Genomic DNA, 24,836 nt, shown 5'->3' with positions numbered 1-24,836 from the left:
CATTGTCAGCCATAAGGCTGAGCATATAAACATTGAACTACCCTGCACATTTTTTGGGAAGCAGTTTTTTTTTTCAAATCAGATCTAGGCAATAGCAAATAAGTGGCAATTCAAAGTATTCAGAAAAAAAATATTTGTCACATTCGAAGAACCTGAAACCTGGTACCAGGAGGAATAAGCCGATATTCCCTATCTTCCGACTTGATTTAAGTTTGGAAGAAATAATGCGATGTGTACAATTTAGATGAAATCGTTTACTACCTTCGAGATTTATCAGCCAGCCAGACAAAAAACAGGGGCCTAAAACCAATATTCCGATGAGACAAACAAATTAACCAAACTGAAACTTTTACGCCCCAGTTAAACATTTCCGATGCTATTAAAAAGCGTATTTAAAATTAAAACATCTTTCTTAACATAAGAAATATACATATCTTTAAATTTATTTTTTTATTCCAGATTATGGAGAATTGTAGTACATGCTCAGATTTCCGTATGATGACAATTGAAAACTATCTACATATTTGTTGAAAATATGGCAGGCACGCCCTCCCCGCCTACAGCGATAATTAAATCTTTTGCAATCATCCCGTACTCTCAATCCTAAAATTCCACTAGGAAGGAATGCAATACGACAGAGACCAACTATGTCGATTAAGTTGTTAAGAAATTTGTTTATTAAAATTTATATTCTTTAAATGTATATATTTTTTACAAAGAATATTTAATAAAATTTAAATGAATTTACTAAAAATATTGTTTGTTTTTATTTACGGATCCAAAAAAACGGTAAGTATATGCACCAAAGGCACTATGTTGCGACATATGATGAATTCACAAATTTTCTTTCATCTGGTTTTGTGTAAATGTGCAAATTTCACAAAAATACCAGGCGCCCAGAAAATAATAGAAAGTAGCCCGCCAAAAAAATTAGAAAAAATTTGCATCTGGCAACGCCGTACTAAGAAATTACAAAAATTGTAGCATACTTTTAGGCGCTCGATTTTTTGGCAGGTGGGGTATTGCCAGATCAAAAAATTTCAAAATTTTATTTTTTTTTTGGCGTGCAACTTGCTATTTTATTCTGGGCGCCTGGTATTTTATGAAATTTTGCCCAAAAATGCACAAAATTTTTGGGATTTTTTTTAATTCATTGGAGGGACCAGGATGGGAATGTGAAGAAATATTACTAAGAAACTAATATTGATAACCCCCCACTAACTAGCAGGTATTTTGAACCTCCATATATAAATGAAGAAACATTTTTAGTATTTGTTTTTAAATCTTTTTTTTAATTTCAAAAAACAATATATAAAAACAATATATAAAGAAAAATTTAACTAACTACATACACATTTTCTTACTTAGTATTTATTACTTAATACAACAGTGTAGAACAGGAAGTCGGGATTAAAGTTTGGAGTAGGCACTTTCTTTCGGAAATTGCTCAAGCATACCAGGCATCCAGAACAGGTAGTTAGAAAAATAAACAAATGTGCAAACTGTAGGCTTTCAGCTCCGTAACATGTATCAGGATTGAAATTCGGAACACGATTTTGGGGTTCACATCTTAAACATGAAATTTTGAAAGCTGAATTCTATCAAAAGTAAATTTATAAAAAATAGGAATCATGATCGGCTCTAGTAATATTTAAAGAAATACTCTAAAAAAGCGAGGTCTGCTTTCATTTTCCTCGAAAATGTTACTTGAAGGAATATTTAAAAAAAATCTTCCCCAATGGAAATGTTTAAAAAATTAACCATTTAAGAAACAATTAGAAAAAATTAAGCCTGAAGGAATATTTTAGAACAATCAACACATTAAGAAATGATTTTATGGAAACTACACCCGCTTGGAAAGTGGTACTACTGTGTACTAAATTTGGTACAATTTGAATTGTGGGTGAACGATAGAGTTGGAATCCTGCAACTTGGTCTTAGGATCATTGTGGGGGCTTAGGATTGGGGTATGTAGAAAGATTTGGAAAATGGTACTACTGTGTACTAAATTTTGTACAATTTGAATTGTGGGTGAGCCGATAGAGTTGGAATCCTGAAACTTGGGGTTAGGATCACTGTGGAGGTGTAGGTTTGGGTTAAGTAAGAAGTTTTGGAAAGTGGTACTACTGTGTACTAAATTTTGTACAATTTGAATGGTAGGTGAACCGATAGTGTTGGAATCCTGCAATTTGAATTTGGGACCATTATAGATTTGTAGGATCGGGGTATGCGGGAAGTTTTGTTGGATGGTTGAGGAGGGTACTAAATGGAACTAAATTTGGTAAAATTAGGATTTGGGTGAACCTTTAAAGCTCGAATTATGCAATTTGGTACTAAATGGTACTCAAATTTAATTGATGGTCGATATTAAAGTGTGGATTGTTTAATTTGTCTGACATATGCAGCTTTCAGGGAAAATAAAATAATATGTTAATACAAGTTTAAATAGTTCCCACATTCACTTACGAAGTAGCAGGTATATGCTAGTATATAATAAAATACATCTTTCGAATTCTCTCGAACTATTTGTGCAATATTTATAAAAATCGCTTTTTGCTTTTGAATTCAACGATGTTCCCAATTACACCTACTGTTCAGCGCTGCTCACCTATTCCCCTAAAGTGAAAAATCACACAAAAAATCGGTCTTATAAAAATGGAAATAACCATTGTTACGTTACATTAAAATTTGTGTATAAAAATAATCACCCCTATCAATTTAAAAATCGGACTACATACAGATTGTGTTTGACCTAAAAGTATGCTATAATTTTCCTTACAAACCAGCAGCCATTGTGAAAGCAATTTTTGTGTGGTTTTTCACTTTCAGGTAATAGGCGCTCAGCACCGAAGAGTATGTATATTTTGGAACATCGTTGAATTAAAATTCATATAACTCGGCGACTACTTAACCGATTTTAATAAATTTTGCAGCAATGGTTAGAGGGAATTCTAAAGCTTTATCCCGTATTGTATATAAACTTATGTTATATTAGAGAAAATTAGAATTTTGTAAAGTTCAAAGATATTTTCAATATCGACTATATTTTTTTGTTAAATGCTCAGGGTGACTCATGATAAATGGGCAGACTTCAAAAAGTAGATAAATGCCAGGGAATATTTATCGATAAGCAGGGATTCATTATAGGCGAGTTGAAGGTCTACATATACGAATTTAAGCATAAGGATTCTTTATAGAAGATCTGAAGATCCTGGAGTCTGTATAGAATGAAGCCGTAGAATGAAACTGGATTTTCCCCTAAGAGGTGATATCTTCGAAAATGTTTAACCTCTACCTTTTTGGAATTCCAAACCGTACGGCATTAAGAGCATTACGTAGGCAGAAAGTTCTTCGATCATAATGTCTGGACCAAAACTGACGATATTTACTAGCATTGTTTTTCCTATAAGAAAAATATGCAGAGGTAGCATGGACAGCGGGAATACGGCTATCTTTGAATGTGCAGGTTATAATTATCCCAAGGTTCTGGCAGTCACCTTCGATAGCTTATATTTTGCGTTAAGATCAGGAGGAGGTGCATGGTTCTCAAGTCATTAACCGGTAGGACTTGGGGGCTAGCTATTTTGCGTTAAGATCAGGAGCTGGTGCATGGTTCTGAAGTCACTAACCGGTAGGACTTGGGGGTTAGCTAATGAAAACCCCTTGTTGACAAGCTACCAATAATGCGATATTTCCGTCTGTACGGATTCGACCAAATTATTAATTTAGTAACCTCTCCAATATTCAATTTTTTCTGGTACAGGTTTTGTATTATGTTTTTGTGCATATGTTTGTAACATGCAAAAATAATCGAGATAGACCCATGGCTCCTTTTGAGAATATGCATATAATCACTTTATGAGTCGATTTAAGCACGAAATTTGGCAAGGTCATCCGCTAAGGTAAGTATAACAAAACGCCAAATTACCCCCTCAAGGCTGTAATAGGGTTCTCCTGACGTGTTTTCTGCAAAATAGTTTTTTTTTTTGTTTATGCCGGTCTTGCAGCAAATGATCGATATCGATTATGGATAGACAATCAGTGCCCTGGCATTTCAGAAAGGATTTTCATGATCTAACGAAACAAGTCAGAGGCCTAAAGAGTCTAATAAGTAGAATCGATTTGTATTCTCACATATTCAGTTGAGGAAACATTTCAGGAATACAGAGTGAATATAGTCCTCTGAGAACACCCGACACAAACCGGAGTGATTTTGGAACATTTAAGATCTGGATGGTGTAGCAGCCTTTACTCATAAAATTTCAATTTTCGTGTGGTATTTCATTTTCAGGTAACAGCACCGAAGAGCAGGTGTATTTCGGAACATCGTTGAATTTAAATGCAAATAACTTAGCGTGTACTTAACCGATTTTCAAAAATTTTGCAGAAATGGTTAGAGGGATTTCTAAAGATGTATTCCATATTGTCAATGTGAAAGTTGAAATATATTTAAAATATTTGTATACCTTCGACCTTATGGCGAATGAGGGTATGTACACTTTAATGCGGCAAAAATGTGCCTCATCGAAATATTGGTTTTAGGCCACATATTTCTTTGGACCAAATCTAGATATATCTGATATTCCTATATTAGCTATTTCGTGGAAGGCCGGCCTAACCTCTTTTGAAGCAAGTAGGAAAAAATAACGCCAATTTCGTTATGACTCTCATAAAATTGGCTTCAATTTTTGTTAGTTTTTGGCGTAAAGGAACGCTTTTCTAGTACAATTTCAAAGGTAGCTCATTATAGTACTACTTTGCACCTTTGGGAACCCAACAATTCATTAAAAACTCATAAAAATTGTTGTCTAAACGAACAAGGGTATTTGCTTTTTAATTCCGAAAAGAATACCCATTTTCTTCATTTCAAAATGTTTCAAGATTCATTAATGATTATAAAATCCAATTGTATGGCAAAGCGGAAACCCATACTAATCTATTTATTAGAGAAAGGATTTCAAATTCAGGGACAGCGTAAGGTAAAATTTACCCCGGAATTGGCTGCTGAATTTTTACAGGATATTAGTGAAGAACCGGAATTTATGTTTCAAGTTATATTACTATCCAAAGGAACGTCAGAAGCATTTATATTGGCCAAAGAAAATGCTGTTGAAGATTTACTCAATTCCATGGTGTGTTATTTGTAAGTAAAGCGAACAAATTTTAGATATCGATATTTTAACCCAAATTTCGTTTCAGTGGCAATTCCGTGGAAATGGAGAAAAATGTTTATGTAACCAAATGCTTGGGAAAAGTGCGCAAGGATATACGTTTTATATTTCCCAATTGTAAGGATTTCATATAGCTCCTGTTCCATAAGAAAAATTTGTTTGCAACTTCTTTTCTTTCAGATATTTTTGAGCCCATTGCCTATCCCGATTTGATGGAATTTTCTCAAAATAACCCCTTTGTCGAGTCACTAATATCAGGAGTTTATGATATTGCCACCCAACCCGAAATGGATCCACACAAAAGTTGGAAAGAAAAATTAGCCGATTGGCTCATACTATCGAACAGGGATTTACCTCAGGTATCGAATCAATGTTCTTGGAATCCTTCAGTAAATCTTTGCGAAGTTGGACAGCAAACAAAGATTACGTCGTTCAAACATGATTGTAAGATAGACCGAAATGTTTCGAAATCTTCCGCCATGGGTTTTAGTACCGATGGAAATTCTCTGAATATTACAACATCGTCGTGTGTTTCCTGCTCCGATTTGAATAGTAGTGCTGATGAATGCATTCAGCAATCTAGATCCTTAAATGAAATGATCAAAATGAAAACAGCTCCTTTGTTAGTGCCAAGTAAGTCCTCTTCAGCCACTATCCGAATCGATGAAATGGAAATCGAAGAAGAGAAGAACTTCGTGGAGATCATTGAGGAAGAGGAGAATTCATTGGATGAAATTCCCATAGCTATGCCAGGTGATCTGAGTGATGCAAATAAATCCAAATCTCTATTGTCGATCAAAGGCTCTGAAGAGAATTATGTAACTTCTTCCAAGATACCCAGTAAGGAGGGTGCAGGTGATGGTGGCAGTTTACTGATTGAAAATAAATCACTAACAATAGATGAAACCCCTCCTGATACCCAGGTAATGTCTGTCACTGACAAGGACATGCTAGAACAATTAGAGCTGCCAGCAAATGAGACTCCTCAAAAAGAGTCATTGGAGGATTTAGCAGCACCACCAGAAGCACTAAATATCCACGAAGAGAATGAAGCTGAAAATGCTGATGAAATACCGCCAGAAGAATCAATCGAGATTTCACCTACCCAACCGGAAAGTGTACATCAAAATGATAATGAAAATGTTGAGAAGATTGAGGTGCCGGTCGCATAATAATGTTTTAGAAATAAAATTTAAATCTTTCTCAGCGATCTTTGAAAAGGAGATGTAGTATATTTCTTTTAAGTTCTGCAACCCCACTAGACAATTTGTTGCTATAGCAATTTTTACTGTTATGTATCTATCAGCTTGATCTGGTTCTGTTTCAAACTTCAGATACATAACGGCTGCGATCTGTATACATTGTGTGCATTATAAAAATGGGGTTAGGTGGGGAGATTTGGTTGGACGTGTGCTGTGGAGCTGTGTGAGGCGGCTACACCATCCACATCTCAAAAGTGAAAAAACTCTGGTTTGTCTCGATAGTTGCTTCAAGGTCGTGCCATTTAAACCTTTGCCAATTGGCGTCCAATACGAATTGAGGCGGCTACACCATCCACAACGATTTTGCAGAAAACACGTCAGGAGACACCCTTTTACAGCCTTTGGAAGGTAATTTGGCATTGTGTTATACTGACGGACGTATTCCGCATATACGGAAATATCGCAGTATTGGTGGCTTATCAACAAGGTTTTTCATCAGCTCCCCTCAAGTACTGCCGATTAGTGACTTGAGAACCATGCACCTGATCTTAACGCAAAATAACTGTACGGGTGACAAATATAAGCTATCGAAGGCGACCTGCTAGAACCTTGGGATAATTATATCTTACACATTCAAAGATAGCCGTCCATATTACCTATATATTTTTTGTATAGAAAAACAAGAAAAAGAATGCTAGTAAATATCGCCAGTTTTTGGTGCAAACGTTATAATCAAACAATCTTCTGCCTAAGTAATGCTCTTTATGCCGTGGTTTGGAATACCAAAAAGGTAGAGGTTAAACATTTTCGTAGATATACACCCTCCTTTGGGGAACTTCCAGTTTCAATCTACGGCTTCAGTCTATACAGACCAGGAGCTTCAGATCTTCTATAAAGAATCCCTATCCCTATCCTAGAATGCGTGACCTTCAGCTCGTCTATAATGACTCCCTGAGCTTCAACACGCCTATAACGAATCCCTGCTTGTCGATAAATATCTAGTTTTTAAAGTCACCCTGAGCATAAAAAAACCAAAAAAATCATCGATATTGAAAATATCGTTGAACTTTCATATAATGCTAATTTTCTCTTATATAACATATGTGTATGTACGTATTGTATTGTCAATAGAATTCCCTCGAATCATTTTTGCAACATTTTTGAAAATCGGTTAAGTACTTGCTGAGTTATTTGCATTTGAATTCAACAATGATCGGAAATACACCTACACAGTACTGGGCGCCTGTTACCTGAAAATGAAAAACCATACAAAAAATGATTTTTTAAAAGTGGCAATTTTTTCTTTCATAATGGCTGCGGGTTTGTAAAGAAAATTATAGCATACTTTTAGGTCAAATACAGACTCTGTATATAGTCCGATTTTTTAATTGATAGGTGATTATTTTTATACACAAATGTTAATGCAACGTAACTCTACATACATACACATTAGCGCCGTTATGAATAAATTTTATTTCCGTTTTTATAAGACAGCTCCTGAAAAGAACGCCTTTTTGCATTTTAGCTAATGATATGTTATATAGAAGAAAACATTAAAGTTCAAAGATATTTTCAATATCGATTTTTTTTGTTTTTCGACGAGCAGAGGGTCAGGGTCAGCTAGTCTTTTTGGACGAAGCGAATCTCAAGGGGTCTTTTAACGAGTTGTAGCACAGTAAGTCTTTGCAAACCATCTAAAGCGCAGAGAGTCTTTGCACACCGTCTGAAGCTCAAAAAACTTTAGACAAATTGAAATTCTAAAGTTTTATACCATATTGAAAATAAATATTGACACCTATTAGTCCCATTTTATCCTCCAAGTGGCAGAAATGTATGATGAACGATAAATAATTGTAAAATATTTGTTGTGTTTTAAATTTATTTTTCAAAATAAAATCTTAACATACTAAAACGATTCATATTAGCCAACTAAAAATGTAATATCATTGAAAAAAAGAAATAAAACAAAAAACGAGAAAAATGAAAAATAAAAAAGATTTATACATATGATTTATCGATATTTTACTATAATAAAAAAATAAGTAGATAGAATATATATGTATATAGAAGAAAAGATATAGAATAAAAAATATGTTTTTTTTTTAATGTTAGAGATATATAAAGATCTTCGTTTCAATTTCTATATTTTTATTTCTTTCGATTTTTTTATTAATACAAATAAAATAGATTTTTTATACATGTATATGCCGCCTTAAAGCATGCTGTTGTTTTGAGGGGGGTTTGTTTTTTTATTATTTAGACAAGGAGTAAAATGTACAAAAACAAAATAAACGCGCATCACAATTTTTTATTAAGAATTCACCCACACTTTTTTGTCTATCCATCATACCAAATAACTTGCAAAGATTTGGTTATTTTTATTATTATAGAAGGATTAATAATTATTTATTAGATTTGCCAGATAATTTAACCTAAGGAGAAAGAAGAGATACACAAGGTTAATAGGGAGTAGATAGTCGAGTAGATAAAAGAAATTTATTATTTTCACATACCGGAAATTCTGGCAAAAGCCAATGAAGATCTTTCATGATTATAGCATTTGCCAATTTGGGAACAAATGCTGGATTCATCAATAACTATGCTCTCGGACAAATGCATAATGCTCTTGCCATAAACTTGAATCATTTCAGAGCACTGAAAAACAAAATAAAAGGTAATAAGAAAATATCATATACATAATTTTCAATAAACTTACAATCTTATAATATTTAGCTGGTACATTTTCACAGGCAAGTTCAATCAAATCGTTGACATTAATGGTATCATGTTCGGTATGCTTTCTCAAATAGGGCAAAAGTGAAGAAGATGCTCCATGGCAAACACCGCACTCAATGACTTCATCTAAAGGGAAATAAGAACATAGAACTGTATTTCCTATTCCAAAAAGAAGGAAAATCCCAATTTTTCTTTTTGTCCTTACCATTAACAACTTCATCCAAGCCAGCAAAACACAACTGCATACGTTGGCATATCTCTTTGGGTGGCACACTACCAATCAGCGAAATAATCGCATTGGCATATTGCTCAACAAACTTATCACAGCTCTTGGCCACGGTCTTGGGCATACGATTGCATATAGTTTCAATGGCACGCTTAATATCATCCTGTTCGGTTTTATTTTTCAAATCGTTTTCAAGCTTTGTCATAACAAATTCACACAACACACAGGTGGGTGGCTCTTGTACGGTCATCGATTCATCTAAGCCGCTATAACGGCCATTTTTAGGCGAAACAACATTTTCCTGTGGCATTGCAATGACATCGTATTTCAAGGCTTCATCGATTTCCACTGGAATATTTGAAGATTTTAATTTCTATTTTATGAAGAAGTGTTTTTTTTTTCGATTTACTTACAATCTTCCTGTTCGCTGAAGAGACACAAACCCAATTCGGCACAAATCAATTTCGGGTCCATTTCCTTCAATAAAAATTCAGCGATTTTGTCACCATATTTATCAACATATTTGTGGCATTTTGGTCGCAAATTGGCGCGCATTTTTTCACATGATTTTTCCAAAGCCTTTTTGATGTCATCCTGAAATAAATTAAAAAAAATAATAAATTTTTATTGGAAGACTTAACACAACTTATTATAGAATATATGAATGGTGGCAAAATAAGGAATAATAATATTAAAATAATAACAAAGATAAATATATGAAACAACAACAGTTAGGATGATACAACAATAACAACTAAGTTTAGCGAAAACGAACAACTGGAGTACCAATGTGATTATCTTGAACCTGACATAAATTTAATTTGGCACTACTATGCCCTGAATTTAATTTAAAATTTAAATTTGTGTCGGTCCACCACTATCAGATAAAACAATTACTTGGTAGCATTTATAGAACAAAAAACTTCGGTCTGAGAAACAAGTAGAATCATCGACATATCTCTGACAGTTCAGACCTGCTAAATAAACATATTCTCCTTTTGTATCGTTGAAGATCCATCCTGATACGTTTGGGTGGGGAAATTCGAACAATAATTAGGATGATTCCCTCTAAAGGTACTGCTATGCTGCTGTAAAGGAAGGGTATTTATGAGGGAGTTCTATCCACCAAAAAATGTTAAGGGTGATTCTTTCTGAAGCACCCTTATGTATTGTTACCGCCCGATTATATTTATTTTGTAAGCCCTGAACTCATTTTTCCTACCGAAAATGATGTACTGTCCCTCAAAGATAATCATTAAAAAATCCACGCCTTTGACATTGATATAGTCTCAAAGATATTCTTTAAAAATCCACGCCTTTGACATTGATAGACTCTCAAAGATATTCTTTAAAAAATCCACGCCTTTGACATTGATAGACTCTCAAAGATATTCTTTAAAAAATCCACGCCTTTGACATTGATAGACCCTCAAAGATATTCATTAAAAAATCCACGCCTTTGACATTGATAGACCCTCAAAGATATTCATTAAAATATCCACGCCTTTGACATTGATAGACCCTCAAAGATATTCATTAAAAAATCCACGCCTTTAACATTGATAGACCCTCAAAGATATTCATTAAAAAATCTACGCCTTTGACATTGATAGACCCTCAAAGATATTCATTAAAAACTCCACGCCTTTGACATTGATAGATCCTCAAAGATATTCTTTAAAAAATCCACGCCTTTGACATTGATATACTTATTTCTGAAGCGATACTGCAATACTGACGTAAGGGAAGAATCCTCATAACCTCATGTAGATGGTCCACATAGGTGTTATGAGGAGGGATACTGTTGCAAAAGTATTTCGGGAACAAAAAGTAAAATCTGTACATATCACATTGTCTGGCTTTAAAAGCGGAACTACCCTTGCTATTGTCCAGGCTTATGGAACGATGTGGGTGACTATCGACAAATAAGAAATTTTAGTCATATTCCAAAATCCCGGTTTCAGCATTACCATACTTACTTCGGGGCTCAACGTTTTAGTTGATTTTGTGCTGCATTAATCAACCATTGTAAACTGTGGTGGCTCTATTGTATATTCTATTCGCTATGCCACTTTTGGGAGATGATCGAAATAATATCGATTAAAATAAATGCGCATTTATTCACAACAGTCACAATTTCGTCGTTAAATTTGTCCTATCATCCTTCTTACCAGGGTTCGAGAGGGGCTTAACCATTGCTCACTTTTTTATCACACCAGTCCTATCATCTTAATACCTGAGTTCGAGAGTGACATAACCATTGCCCACATTTTACTCATGCTGAAGACAATTATGGGAAAGTGCTCTGATCCAGGTGAAATGACTTGCTGCTAGTAAAAGTTATTTATCATATGGTATGACACGAAGGTTATATTTGGGGAGCTGTGACACTCTCTCATTATTCTGGTGGGGGAATCCTGATTAAACGTGCCATTATTTAATTTGTTATTTGAGACTGAATAGCTTTGAAATTTTACTTTTATGGAAGAAATAGCTAAGGATCGAGCTAAACCATATAGCTGACATGGGAAATAATTTAAAACTTTCAATTTACCTTGGACATAATAATACCTTTGGTAAACTATTCAAAAACAAACAGTTTAATTTAATGAAAAATAAAAACAAATCAATAAAAAATTATCCATACCTTTGTGGTGTTTTTGTTGATACGCTTCTCGGCAATTTTAACCATTTCCTCGCACAACAAACAATTGGGGGTAATACCTTCGACATGCTGTTGGAAAACAATTTCAACGGGCATTTCATCGTGAGAAATTATTTCGTTAAAGGCTATAGAAGGAGGAAAATCGTTTAGAAACCATTGTTTTTTTTTTCGAAATACGAAAACAAAATTCTTACACATATCATTATCGATTTCTTGGCTGGAGCTATCATCTTCAACGCTGATACCCAATTCGTTCAAATAGTTGTTTGTCTTTGGACACAATTTCAAAGCAACACAGATCTCATTGGCCTTAAAGTCACTAATAAACATATCAATCAATTCCGAAGAATAGGTATCGACAAAATCGACACATTCGTTTTGTAGTTTTTGTGGCAAGTGTGTGCACAAATTATCCAATACATTTTTAATGTTTTTCTGCAAACAACAAAAGGAAAACAATTAATTTGATTACCAAAATAAATTTTAAAATATATTTCATTACCTTCGACTTGTCACCCTTGATCTTCTCCTGGGCTTGTTCAACAGCAAACAGGCAAAGAGGACATGTTGGCTTATCCTGTTCATCGGTGGCCTTGGGTGAAAACACTTCCATATCCTTGTGGTTTTCATGATGTTTGGGGCATATTTGCAATTTGGGACAAATTTCAACAGGATTTAGTCCTTGAATCAATAGAGCCACAACAGCATCACCATACATATCAACGAAATCATCACATTTGCCACGAACACTGGCAGGGAATTTGTGACAGATATTCTTGACGGTATGTTTAATTTGATCTTCGGTGGAGGGTGTGGCCAATGTCTCTTGAATGAAGTGCAATAGATATTCACAAAGGGTACATAATTCACCGTTGTTGACCAGCTGGAAGGGATTGGCGGCACCCATCAAATGATCAATTGGCAAGGTCATATCTTTAAGTTCTTCCTGGGTGAATTTAGGTTCATGGGCACCCAACTTCTTGCGAATGGTTATTTTTACCTCTGCTGGCGGTATGGCGGGCAACATTGGCATTATATCGCTCTTGTACATGGCATCTGATCCCTTGGGGCATACACCAATCAAGAAGCAGGCACCATTGGCATCCAAATTATCAACCAACGATTTGTAGATTACACTGTAGTATTGATCAACAATACTTAAACATTCGGCCTTGAAACCTTTAGTTTGATTGCATAGACCTTCCATGACCTGTTTGAATTCTTCCATTGTGGTATTGGCCACCAAGAGATCACGCAAATGATGTACCAATTGTTGACACAATTCACATGGAATATCATCATTACCGGGAGCCATTAAATCAATGGGTTCTTCTTCTTTGGGATCTTCGGGATGTTGATGGTACTTGGCAGCACATACACCCGAGATGTGACAAACACCAGCTGGTTCAAGATTGTCTTTGATGTGATCATATATATCATTGAAATAGGTCAACACAATGTTGGCACAAGCATCCGAGAATGAAGACATTTCACCGCACAGATGTAACATATTTTCCAAGATATCATCACGATTGCTGGATTGGAATTTATTGGTCAACAGAGTGGCCATATTGAAACAATTGCCACAAGTCAATGATGCCTTTTTAGGTGTTTCAGGAGCTGTAGTTATCATTTTTGTTACAGCAGCTTCTTCACTGGATGTATCTTCTTCGCTTTCACGTAATGTTCCATCAAGGGAAGCGGTGTAATATTTGTGTAGAAGTTGATCAATTTCGGCATTATTACAGAGGCCAGCCACCGAACAGACTTGCTGTAAATGGGAGAGCAAAAGAGAAGAATTAAAATATATAGAAGTTATAGATAAGTGGAAATTAGTGAGAATTTCTAACACATAAATATAATCCCTTTAGGTGTTCCTATAAACAATAGAAGTCCTTTTATAGACAATGCAAGTCCTTCAAGTCTTCTATAGACAATACAAGTCCAAGTCTTCTATGGACAATAGAAACCCTTCAGGTCTTTAGACAATATAATAAGCCCTTCAGGTATTCTATAGACAATAGAAGACCTTCAGGCCTCTAAGGAACTCTACAGGTCTCTTATAGGCAATAGAAGGCCTACAGGTCTTCTATAGAAAATAGAAGCCTTCAGGCCTTCTTTAGACAATAGAAGCCTTCAGACCTTCTTTAGACAATAGAAGACCTTTATGTCTTCTATAGACAATAGAAGGCCTTTATGTCTTCTATAGACAATAGAAGGTCTTTAAGTTTTCTAAAGACAATAGAAGGCCTTCAGGTCATCTATGGGCAATAGAAGCCCCTTCAGGTCTTCTATAGACAATATAGGCCTATCAAATATTTTATAGCAGTTCAGGTCATCTAAAGACAATAGGAGCCCTTAAGGTCCATCAGAAGTCCCTTCAGCGTTTCTATATAAAAAACTAAAGACCTTTCGGGCCGTCAATAGATAATAGAAGCGCTGTTAGGTGTCCTATAGAGAAATTTCCAAATAAGTATTTGACGAGAATGACTCAAGGTGGTATCAAGTACATTTGCTTTCGAGTTTACATTACATATAAAATGTTTCCAAATTACTCAAAACTTACATCTGGATTCATTTGTGATGATAGAGCCTCAACCAATTCGGGTATAAAATCATCGGCCAATTTGCAACATTCCTTCTTAACAATTTTAATGGGTATCAAATTGCAGGAGCCCTCAAAGACTTCCTTTAATTCTTCCATGGTTTCATTGCTACGCAATTGATCGCGTGCCTGTGTCACCATATCCTTACAGATCTGGCAAATGGAATCATTGTCAACGGGAACCTGATGACTCTCCCAAACCGTTTGAATGCAATGACGTACAGCATTACAACCTTTAGCATTGCTGAAAAAATAGACAAAGAAAGAATGAAAATTATTAATTAAATGTGTTTGTTTTTAAAAATAGCAACAAAAAACAAAAAAACAAGTTTAATTTATAATAAATATTCGTTGAAACGATAAGGCAGGCTGAGCTGTTAAAACTTGTAAAATGCAAGTACACATATTAAGACTTGAACGAATGGTGAGATAAGATAAAGATAGATGGACTTTCGTTGTGGTATTTTTTTTTTTTTTGTGTGTTTGATGATGCGGTAAATACTATTTCGGAGGGGCACCTGTTTAGGGTTCCAGGGACAGTGCGCTCTCGATACGAGTTGAGAACATTGCTGTATCCGGACCTTAGTTTTGCCAGAATTGAACGGAAGAAGCCTCTCACTCTCCGAAATTGCAGGATGATGTTGTTGTAGGACCTTATTGCATCTGTAGCCATTTATGGCTTCGGAGACCGTCACGGATTGAGGCACGGATTTCATAGCGTTCGCTATCGACAATCTGTTGAAGTCCGATGGAATGACGTATTGAATGCCATCACGATAGCGCCAAAGTCCTGGCGGATGTGTCGCGGAGGTGGATCTGCCATCACTGTGTAATGGTTAGGATGACACGGCATAGAGCATGCCAGCAGGAACTGTCTAGTGAACAACACATGTTGCTTGACAGACAGCATCCTGGTCTCCTCATGGAGGTGGGTGATCGACGCTCGTCATCTGGACACAGCCGGTTGCAAATATCTCCATTGTGTGTCGCTAAGAAAAGAAGTCCAGACTGGGGCACCATAATTCAGGATGGAACGACCTATGGCCTTATATGTCGTTATATGTTATATGTCTTTATCCTCGCCCCAGGCGGTGTATGGAGATTTACCACTCATTACTAAAAATGTCAAATAATAATCTATTAAGGAATACCTATTTTCAAATGAAATGCCACAATTGAAAACACATCCCAGCAAATTGAATTTAAATCCAAATTATCCATTTCTTTTAATATTAAAAATACCGGCTTTTCAAGTCTTTGCATCCAGCTTCCATATTAATTTCAGTTTTGATAACTGAGGAATTTATGTGAACTCAGTGATATAACCGACTGAGGCATATTTTTTGTTCCTGCTGAAAATTAATATTCAGCATTTCACATGAAAATGAAAGCGTATCCACACACTACACTCCAGTACACAACATAATATTTTCAATGTGATAAAAATGAATCACAAACAATATTGTACATACACACTCTCAAACGTAATATCGAACAAATGCCATTTACGATAAAATTACATGCCAAACAGAGTTCAACTGTAATGAGCCTGCATTTGAAATAAACAATAATGACAAATCCATTGAACGGGAGTGAACAAAGTGTGCTATAAAGACTATAGGAGGGCAAAAATTCACTGGAATAACTCATGGACATGATAAGCAGGGGTTTTGGGTGCAACTATTTAAAAAAATAAACAAAAAATGAAAACAATGAAAGAACAAAAAAACCGCAAACAATGCACGAACGAAAAATACTTTTAAATTCTACCCCAAACAAATATTTTTTTTATAAATTTTTTGTGCAATCCCACAAAAAAAAAAATATATTTCAGTATTCTCTTTAAATAAAATCAAGGGACAGGGGTAGGGGGAGAGAACACTCAAGTCGAAATTCAATAACCCAAAACCGCTTACAATCATGAATAAAACGCATATTAATGACTTACAAAACCATGGCTATTTTGTAAATAGTTTCATGTGATACAAGTTTTAAATTTCCTTAAGGGAACCCCCCCATTCTCAATTTTTTATTTTTAAGATTTTAAATGGGCTGGTAAATGAATACCAATGCTTGTTAAGGTTTGTAACTTTGCACATATATATTTGAGAATTTAAAAAGGAAGAAAAATAATTTACAAAAAAATTTTGTTGTTGTTTTGTTGTTGTTTTTTGTGATCAAAGAAAAGTCCTTATTTTTGATGGCGGGCATGATAACTCCTCACTGGAACATCGGAATCCGAAAATTCCAACGGTGTTGGAAAGAGTACATGTCTGGCTCTCGTATGAACTAGGATTATTGACCTCGCTCTAAAATTAACAAAATGGCGGACCTTTGAAAAAATATTTTTGGAAAATCGCCTATTTTTTACCAAAAACCAAGCTAAAAAATAAGGAAGATCTTCACCGATTGGCTTTATCCTAGTTCATACGAGAGCTATACACTCCCAGAGAAACGATGCAAAATTTGGAACCGATTGGATTATTAGTTTTTGAGTTATCGTGCCCGCCATTCGCAAAAAAATGTTTAGAGAAAAACGCGTTTAAAGTTTGAGAAACCCTTTAGCCGTCACTTGATGCTGACACACTAAATCGGATATATCTTCAACAGTTCTTGAGATTTTCACTTGAAATTTCGTAGAGACATTCTTTAATCAGTGTAGATTCGAATTATATCAACAAAAATTTTGACCCCGAGAATGGGGGGGGTCCCCTTAAATGGACTTTGTTTTAAAGTATTAAATTGTTGCCATTGCAATCACTTTCGGAATGTTTGGACATTGGATACAATAAACAATTACCAGCCTTTTTCCTTTCTTTTGCTTTTTAAATTTCCGATTTTGTTTTTTTTTTCCTTTTCAATGATAAATGAGTCCAGCGACTCTGCTAGAATATGTCTGCTCCCGGTTGAGACATATTCCAAATATATGAACTATATGATATATGCATATATTTGTAGTTTTATCGTGAGGAATCCATATATACATATGTAAGTTCTTATATTTGAATTGTTCCTTTTTGCAGAAATGTTATTGTCAACAAATATTTTGTGATAATGCAATCGCCGGCAAAGTTGCAACAAATAAAAAAGAAAATAATTTTATTTAAAGCTGATTGTTTCCTTTGTTTGTTTTTATTATTTTAAGATAGCTGAAGTTAATTCCAAAAAGGCTATTGTACGATTAGACATATTTTAGGGTATAAAAAAATAAATATTAACAAAGAATTTTTTGAAACTTTTGCGATAAAAAGGAGGTTGCATTTTGGGGAAAAATGAAAGTTTTAGATCATAGGTAAATTTCTCATTGCACCGCCTACGGGAAGCAAAGCTGAATGCTATTAGAATCGTCCAAGGTTGCGGATTGTAATTAATTTAATTAATTTGGCGTCCTGAATAACCCTGTCACAAAACAACAACAGTCCTAAACATTACTTCTAACTCCCCAATGACACGCCACAAATTCACTTCCTACTTTGTAGGCGGATACCGACGGAGCAGTTTTGATACCTATGCTCATGAACAAAAATTTCAGGCTTAGCTGTCAAGTCACGATACTTAACACAAGAACTGACTACATGGAGTAATTTATTAGTACCCTCAGTCCTAAACTTTACTTCTAACTCCCCAATGACATCGATCAATGCTAATTTTATTACAGACTATTTAAATAATCCTCCCAAACCCATCAAAGTCCCCCCTCAATTTAATTGAGGAAACTAGATACATATTTCGACTTCGCCCTTGACGGATGTGAATGACGTTGACTCAAGAAGAATCATTAAATGTGGTAGGAGAGAGTATCGATCTCGAAACCCTAATTCCATGACGGCAAGTAGAAAACCGATGCAAGAAGTCATTGAGTGAATGTTGGTGTCGATGATATTTATACTCCTCACCAAACTGTGGTACAGGGTATTATGTCTAAATGTATATGTTTGTAACAGGCAAAAGGGAACGAGATAGACCCAAGGTTACTTTTTATATAGTATCACTTCCTGAGTCGATTTATGCATGACCGCCCGTCTGTTCGTCTGTACATATAAAATTGTAAACAAAGTACAGGGCGCATTTAGGATGCGATTTGGATGAAATATGGCACAGCACAATTGTTTTGCACAAGGACGAACCCTATTGAAATTGGGAAAAATCGGTTCAGATTTAGCTATAGCTCCCATATATATTTTCGTTCGATTTAATGTAAATGGTGCACCAAATTCCCTATATATCTTTCGATTTGCACAAAATTTGACATTGCGTACTGAATTGAGTCTAGAATGATGAGTATTAAGTTTCGTGAAAATCGGCTCAGATTTACATATAGCTCCATGTATATTTTCGTCTGATTTAATGTAAATTGCCCCTCTTATCTTTCGATTTGCACGAAATTTGGCATAGCCTACGGAATTGAGTCTAGAATGATGTACCTCAGGCCCTATATATATTTTGATGTGCACTAAATTTGGCATAGCGTACTGAATTGAATCTAGAATGATGTGTGTTAAGTATTGTGAAAATCGGCTCAGATTTACATATAGCACCCATATATATTTTCGTCCTATTTAATGTAAATGGTGCACCACAGACCCTATATATCTTTCGATTTGCATGAAATTTGGCATAACGTACTGAATTGAGTCTATAATGAAGCCTTTATATCGATGCAAGGGCCTCAGGAGGCGGAAACTAATCAAAGAGCAACTTCTTCTTAATAAGGGTGTTCCCGATGACGGACGAGAGGAAATCATTGGCAATGTTTATCCTGATTGGTGTATCAGAGAAGTCGATCGACATCTGATGAACATTTTCCCAAACGCCGAAGTGGTTCGAAAGAACTTTCTGTTTGTTCAAGTCAACATGTTGAAGGTTCTAAGCTGGCTGCATGTATCAGTCGAAGAGATTATGTGCGGAACTGATGAAACACTGAAAACGGTATGACGATCTTCGAATGAGTGTGTGGATAATTTTCAATATCAAGGACACAACTGGAGTAGTAGCCTATCTAAACCTGCACAATAGTAGGGTGCGGAACTACATCTTACATTGATATCCTCAAAGACGAATATGGTAACTGATATAAGCTGCAAACCCTCTATAGTTTTCCACTCTTGAAAATGTAAGGCATGGAAATCTACATACGGTTTACGGATTCAATTACTGGAAATCTACATAAGGTTTACGGATTTGATTACTATTATTCCGATTGGGTCCAAACTTAAACACGTTATTCTTTATATGTACATTTGAGTTAAATTCACGAAAACCTCACAATATTTAAGATATAGCTTCGAAATTTTTCTAATATCACACAAATTACGTTATTCTATGTATACATTTCAGTTAAGATCACAACATTTGAGATATAGTTTCGAAAAACTTGCTAATATCACTACAGTAGATATCGGATATAAGAAACTCCAAAAATGCCGGAGATTTCTTTCTTATATGGGTTTTTTTCTTATATGGAATTATAGGATATAAGAAAGTATAACCTCGGTGTTTTTGATAATCTTTCTTATATGAGATTTTTTCTTATATGAGATGTGCTTATATCCGATATCTACTGTAACAATTTTATATTGAAAATAGAATACCGATAGCCATATTAAGGCTTCCGATCCAACCAAAGTGACCAAATTTTGAAAATATCTCCTCGTGTAAAATTAGAACACAAATTTCCCACACCACACTTCCAGTTGCCTTACTTCCCCTATACACAGTCGGATTATAAAACAAACAATGCAAATACTCGTGAGTAACACTCGCTTACACATACATCAATAACAGAAGGCAATTTGTTATTAACACCGGTAGATCTTAGTCATCAAAAATTTGAAATTGAAAAAAGAAAAGAAAAAAAAAACAAAAACAAACAACAACAACAAATACAATCATTCAATTAAAACAAAATTCATGTAAGATTCACATGACAGAAATAAAAAGCAAAATTAATAAAAACGCATCCCAGTTTCCCGCATTTTTTCAATGAACATTAATGACCTATGTCTAAAACGTAATCTCAAAAGGAAGTCCAACAGGAATTTCAATTCAAAAGAAGAGATCATGTCTATGAACTACAAAAGTGAATATTAAATTATGATTTTTTTGTTTTATTTGTATAGACCAGCTTCATATTTATACATTGAAATAATGATACTGGTGCTTCTGATGCTGTTGTATTGTTTAAATAATAAAAAAAAAATTTCAACACAAAGAGGTTATCGACAAAAATGCCATTAATACGATTTGTGCTAATTTTCTTGTTTACTATTTGATTTGTTGTTGTATATAGGTTTTGCAATCAAAATAACAACAACAAAAGGGTAAAGAAAATAAATAAGACCAGACTGCATTAATCTAATTACTTATATTGAAATGAATAGAGGCAGTGTGCAATTTGATACTCTTGTCTAAATATTAACAATTAAAATTGTGCAAAAGTGGAAGAATTGATTTCATAGATGAATGAGTAAAGATGACTCAAGTTAGATTTGGAATTAAAATGCCTACAATCGAAAAAAACTTCTAGTGCAGTTTTTAAATGTGTATTTGAATATATGTACGTGATTTTCTTTGATAGAATATTTCAATGAACTACTTGATATAAGAAAATTCAACAAATTCTATAAAGATATTGGGTCTGTGACAGATTTTTTTAATTACTTCTTCACCCTTTTGTCTAAGACATCGTCGTTTAAAAAATCATTTAGCATAAATAAAGGTTGTAACAAAACTAGTACCGATATTTGGTACAGCCCTCATTTATATATATATATATTAACCATTTCAGCAGCTAAAACCTTGCTGAAAAAAGCAGGACCTTAATATGCGGGACCATTTAAAAAAATTTCATTTTGGAAAATGTCGACAAAAAGTTATTCAACCTACAGAAAATAAAAGTACAGATTTCCCGTTCTGAAAATAAGCTTAAAGCCTTCATAATGCCGGAGGGCAGGACCTTTTTTATGGATAGATGTCATAACATATAACTATATTGATAATTGTAAGACTCCCAGAACCCGGACTGTAAAATTACTGCCACTTTGGCATTTTTAAGGTTAAGACGCATTAATCCTTAAAAATACTGAAATGAGCGGGACCTTATATATGATAGCTATATCAAATCGTGCATCGATATATCTGACTTGCAAAACAAAACATCCTAGTAGTAATAGCAATGGGAGTGGGGAAATTCAAAGCTATATCATAAATATTGCGATCTCTGTGATTTCTGCGGAATCATTGGCACTTCATCATATGGTGCAGTATAATTACTTTGGATGCATTAAAACCAAGCTCCCGAAGTTTCTGGCGAGTCACTGTAGATGTGTGTGTGGCCTAGCGCTGTCTTGGTGGAACACGACACCTCTCCTATTGGCCGACACCTCTCCTAATTGGTTTGGCACCCAAACATCGAACTTCATTTTGAATCCAGCTTTGTGTAAATGATTTAAAATGGTGTTATGGTCGATTTTTAGCACCTGGGCGATGTTACGAAAGCAATTTTATCGACATTTTCGACGACCGGAGATCTTTTTCCCTAACCTAATATTATATTTGCCAATAAAAATATTATTGCATTATATTCAAAAACTCGAAAATGCGAATTAATAAACTTGGCGGGTAATGGAGACCAGAATATTTGGGTAAAGTGGACCAATTTATTGCAATCTTGGGTAGCAATGAATGCATAAATATATGGGTTCATGTTTTGGAATAGCCCCCATTAAAAATAGCCCCCTTTTAAAACCAGAGATTAAGTAAATTTTCAAAACCAATTTTGATGTTTGTTTTCACTAATTATAACTACATTTATCGAGGCGGCATTGACATATTTCAAGCATTTTCATTTTCCATATTACCCGAAGTTCCTCTAATAGGAGAATGTATCAAGCGCATATAGAAGTCCGGCAGTTTAGAAAAACCTTAATCTAAACAAAGTTTGGATTGTGTAGCCATGTAAGCGTTTGCCCACATATAGAGTCTTAATCAAAACATAATCTGAATCCTTATTTTTATTTGAAAGGAATTTGAATTCCGTAGCCACGTATTTCCTGTCCATATGATATTTAAAGAAAACATAATCTGAATGCAAAATTGCGTTTAAAAAGAATTTGGCCTGCGCAGCTATATAGGATACGATTTCATGCCCTGACTAGAATCTACATCTGAAACCCAAATCGCGCTGTAGTTCGAAATGACAATTATTAAAAAACGTTGATTCAATTCGGACTGCGTAGGCATGTATGCACCTTTCCACAGGTGAAAGTCCCAAGGACCGGTCAAAGACCGACATCTTAAAATGATTTGAAATCGAATCCTATATTGCACTTGATTTATAATTCAGTTTAAAAATATAAGTTTCATTGGGACCAATTTCCGTCGCAAATGCCTTTAAAAATAATGTCAACCCGGTATCTTCCCCACTATTTGCTTTGTTCTAACGAACAACAACATATAGCCGCCATAATATTCCTTATCAGTTTGTTGCTATTGATAATTACAATAAATCGAAAAAAAAAAAAAAAATATGAGTCTCTCAAAATCCAAAAAACAACAACGAAAATAATATTTGTGTCCGCGGAAAAAATGTCATTGTTTTCTTGTCAGTTTTTCGTTTGGACAAATGTGTAGCTGTTGCTTGTGGTATGTTATTGACCAGTCTAGCAGATTTTTTTTTTATTTTCTGGAAAAATAATATGTGTAGTTATTTTTAAAATTTTGTCTTTCAAATCTGCAATATACCATAACACAACAGCGGCAACGACCACGAATCTGAAGAAAATATGAAAGGAAAAACAAAATAAGTAGAATTTTTTTCGGTTTGGTTTTTCAACAAACAATGGCCGGTAGATTGGTCGGTCGCTCGGTTGGGGCGTTGTAACAAATGACTACGCAATTTTTTTTCTTCTTTTGTATATAGTTAATTTTTGATGTTGTGGTTGTTGTTGGTGGTGTTTACAAATACTAGCTCATTTTGTCTACATTGCCTGTGGAAATGCACTCACTATCGCAAATATTTGATTTCATTATTCTTTTCAAGCAAATGAAAAAAACTTACGTTATGTTACTGCACCAGTATGTTGGTCCCCAGGTGCATTTGTTTGCTCCCACCAATTGTTGTTGTTGGTGAACAGGAGATGCATTAACTGCATTCAAACCTAGAAAAAGCACAACAGAAAAACAAAATGGTGAAACAAAGAAATAGAAAAATTTGATTTTGATAATTTTTTGTTTAAAACGCAAAAAGTGTTGTTGTTATTAGTAATAAACACAATTATTTTGTTTTTAACAAACACACGCACATACACACAAAGTTAACAAACACTTTTTTCTACGGAAAATATTCGCAAAAGAACAACAACAATAACAAAATGCATTATCTCTATGACAGCGCCATTTCATAGTGGTGTTGGTGGCAATGGTGTCGTCGTAACAACAACAAAACTTAATTTTGTTTTTTTTCTCTATTTCGCACTTACCCAACAAAGCCACAAGGGCTACAATGGCACACAGGCCAATATTCGTTTGTTTCATGATCGAAACTGCCGTCACACCACACAATTTACTTTACAAAGTATTTTTCTTTTGTTTTCCCCTTCACACAGTAATAATTTTAATTAAATTTTATAAATTATATTCATTAAAATCTTATAAGTGTTCGTATTGGAATTTAGTTCTATATATATATATATATATATGTTACTGATACAACGTTCGCGAATGCAATGCAACTGTAGAATAATAAAAAATAACACCAGCTTGTCAACGATGACTTGAGTATAGGGATCGATAGGTCGTCATTCGGTTAATCGATTAGTAAAAAGTTGATTTGTATATCCCTACTATTAAATCGTATTGTCGATTATTTTAAATAATTGCAAATATCTATGAAAGATTGATTTTGAACCCCATTTTTTGGACTAAATCCATTTCAAATTATTTGAAAACTATTTACAAATGTCCGCCTGATACCATCCATTAACCGGTATTTTGGGTAGTTTGAGTTCGTTTTTAACCGATCTGGCTGCAATTTAATACTTTCGAGTTCCAATTAGGTAACATATCCATCTACCAATTTTGTTCATATCCTATTTAGTGCTTTAAATCTGTGAACAGAAAATTATTCTATGATTACGGAAAAAATCGAGGCACAAAGGGTTAAATGACCACTTCAAATGCAACGTCACGTCGGCAACGATATCAGTTGGCATGTTATTCCGACAATCTCGAT

General features: G+C 34.6%; 2 protein-coding genes across 2 annotated transcripts; one reads left to right on the top strand and one right to left on the bottom strand.

Annotated features, from left to right (window-relative positions):
• Positions 1-4,871: 4,871 nt before the first annotated feature.
• On the top strand, positions 4,872-6,343 carry LOC133335794 (uncharacterized). Its single transcript, XM_061544127.1, has 3 exons — positions 4,872-5,143; positions 5,200-5,288; positions 5,352-6,343. Exons 1-3 carry the CDS (start codon positions 4,872-4,874, stop codon positions 6,341-6,343), a joined length of 1,353 nt encoding a protein of 450 aa, XP_061400111.1.
• A 2,532-nt stretch (positions 6,344-8,875) lies between these two features.
• On the bottom strand, positions 8,876-24,146 carry LOC133335460 (uncharacterized). The gene is made up of 10 exons (XM_061543769.1): positions 24,085-24,146; positions 23,664-23,763; positions 14,567-14,849; positions 12,503-13,771; positions 12,195-12,435; positions 11,983-12,125; positions 9,749-9,929; positions 9,315-9,683; positions 9,090-9,235; positions 8,876-9,028 (listed from the first exon to the last, which is right to left on the bottom strand). Exons 1-10 carry the CDS (start codon positions 24,137-24,139, stop codon positions 8,879-8,881), a joined length of 2,937 nt encoding a protein of 978 aa, XP_061399753.1. The 5' UTR covers positions 24,140-24,146; the 3' UTR covers positions 8,876-8,878.
• Between the last annotated feature and the right edge of the window lie 690 nt (positions 24,147-24,836).

The sequence above is a fragment of the Musca vetustissima genome, unplaced genomic scaffold (assembly GCF_032173495.1).
Source record: "Musca vetustissima isolate MV318-11 ecotype Yass unplaced genomic scaffold, APGP_CSIRO_Mvet_v1 utg16946, whole genome shotgun sequence".
In the NCBI taxonomy this organism is placed as follows: domain Eukaryota; kingdom Metazoa; phylum Arthropoda; class Insecta; order Diptera; family Muscidae; genus Musca; species Musca vetustissima.
This window is presented reverse-complemented; position numbering and strand designations above follow the sequence as displayed.

Excerpts from the sequence above, each read along its gene's own strand:
- LOC133335460 (XM_061543769.1), bottom strand. The coding sequence starts at position 24,139 with ATGAAACAAACGAATATTGGCCTGTGTGCCATTGTAGCCCTTGTGGCT. Across the intron at positions 12,126-12,194 it reads AGAAATCGATAATGATATGT|CCTTTAACGAAATAATTTCT; the intron begins GTAAGAATTTTG and ends CTCCTTCTATAG. Across the intron at positions 9,236-9,314 it reads CTTGGATGAAGTTGTTAATG|ATGAAGTCATTGAGTGCGGT; the intron begins GTAAGGACAAAA and ends ATTTCCCTTTAG.
- LOC133335794 (XM_061544127.1), top strand. The coding sequence starts at position 4,872 with ATGTTTCAAGATTCATTAATGATTATAAAATCCAATTGTATGGCAAAG. Across the intron at positions 5,144-5,199 it reads AATTCCATGGTGTGTTATTT|TGGCAATTCCGTGGAAATGG; the intron begins GTAAGTAAAGCG and ends ATTTCGTTTCAG. Across the intron at positions 5,289-5,351 it reads ACGTTTTATATTTCCCAATT|ATATTTTTGAGCCCATTGCC; the intron begins GTAAGGATTTCA and ends CTTTTCTTTCAG.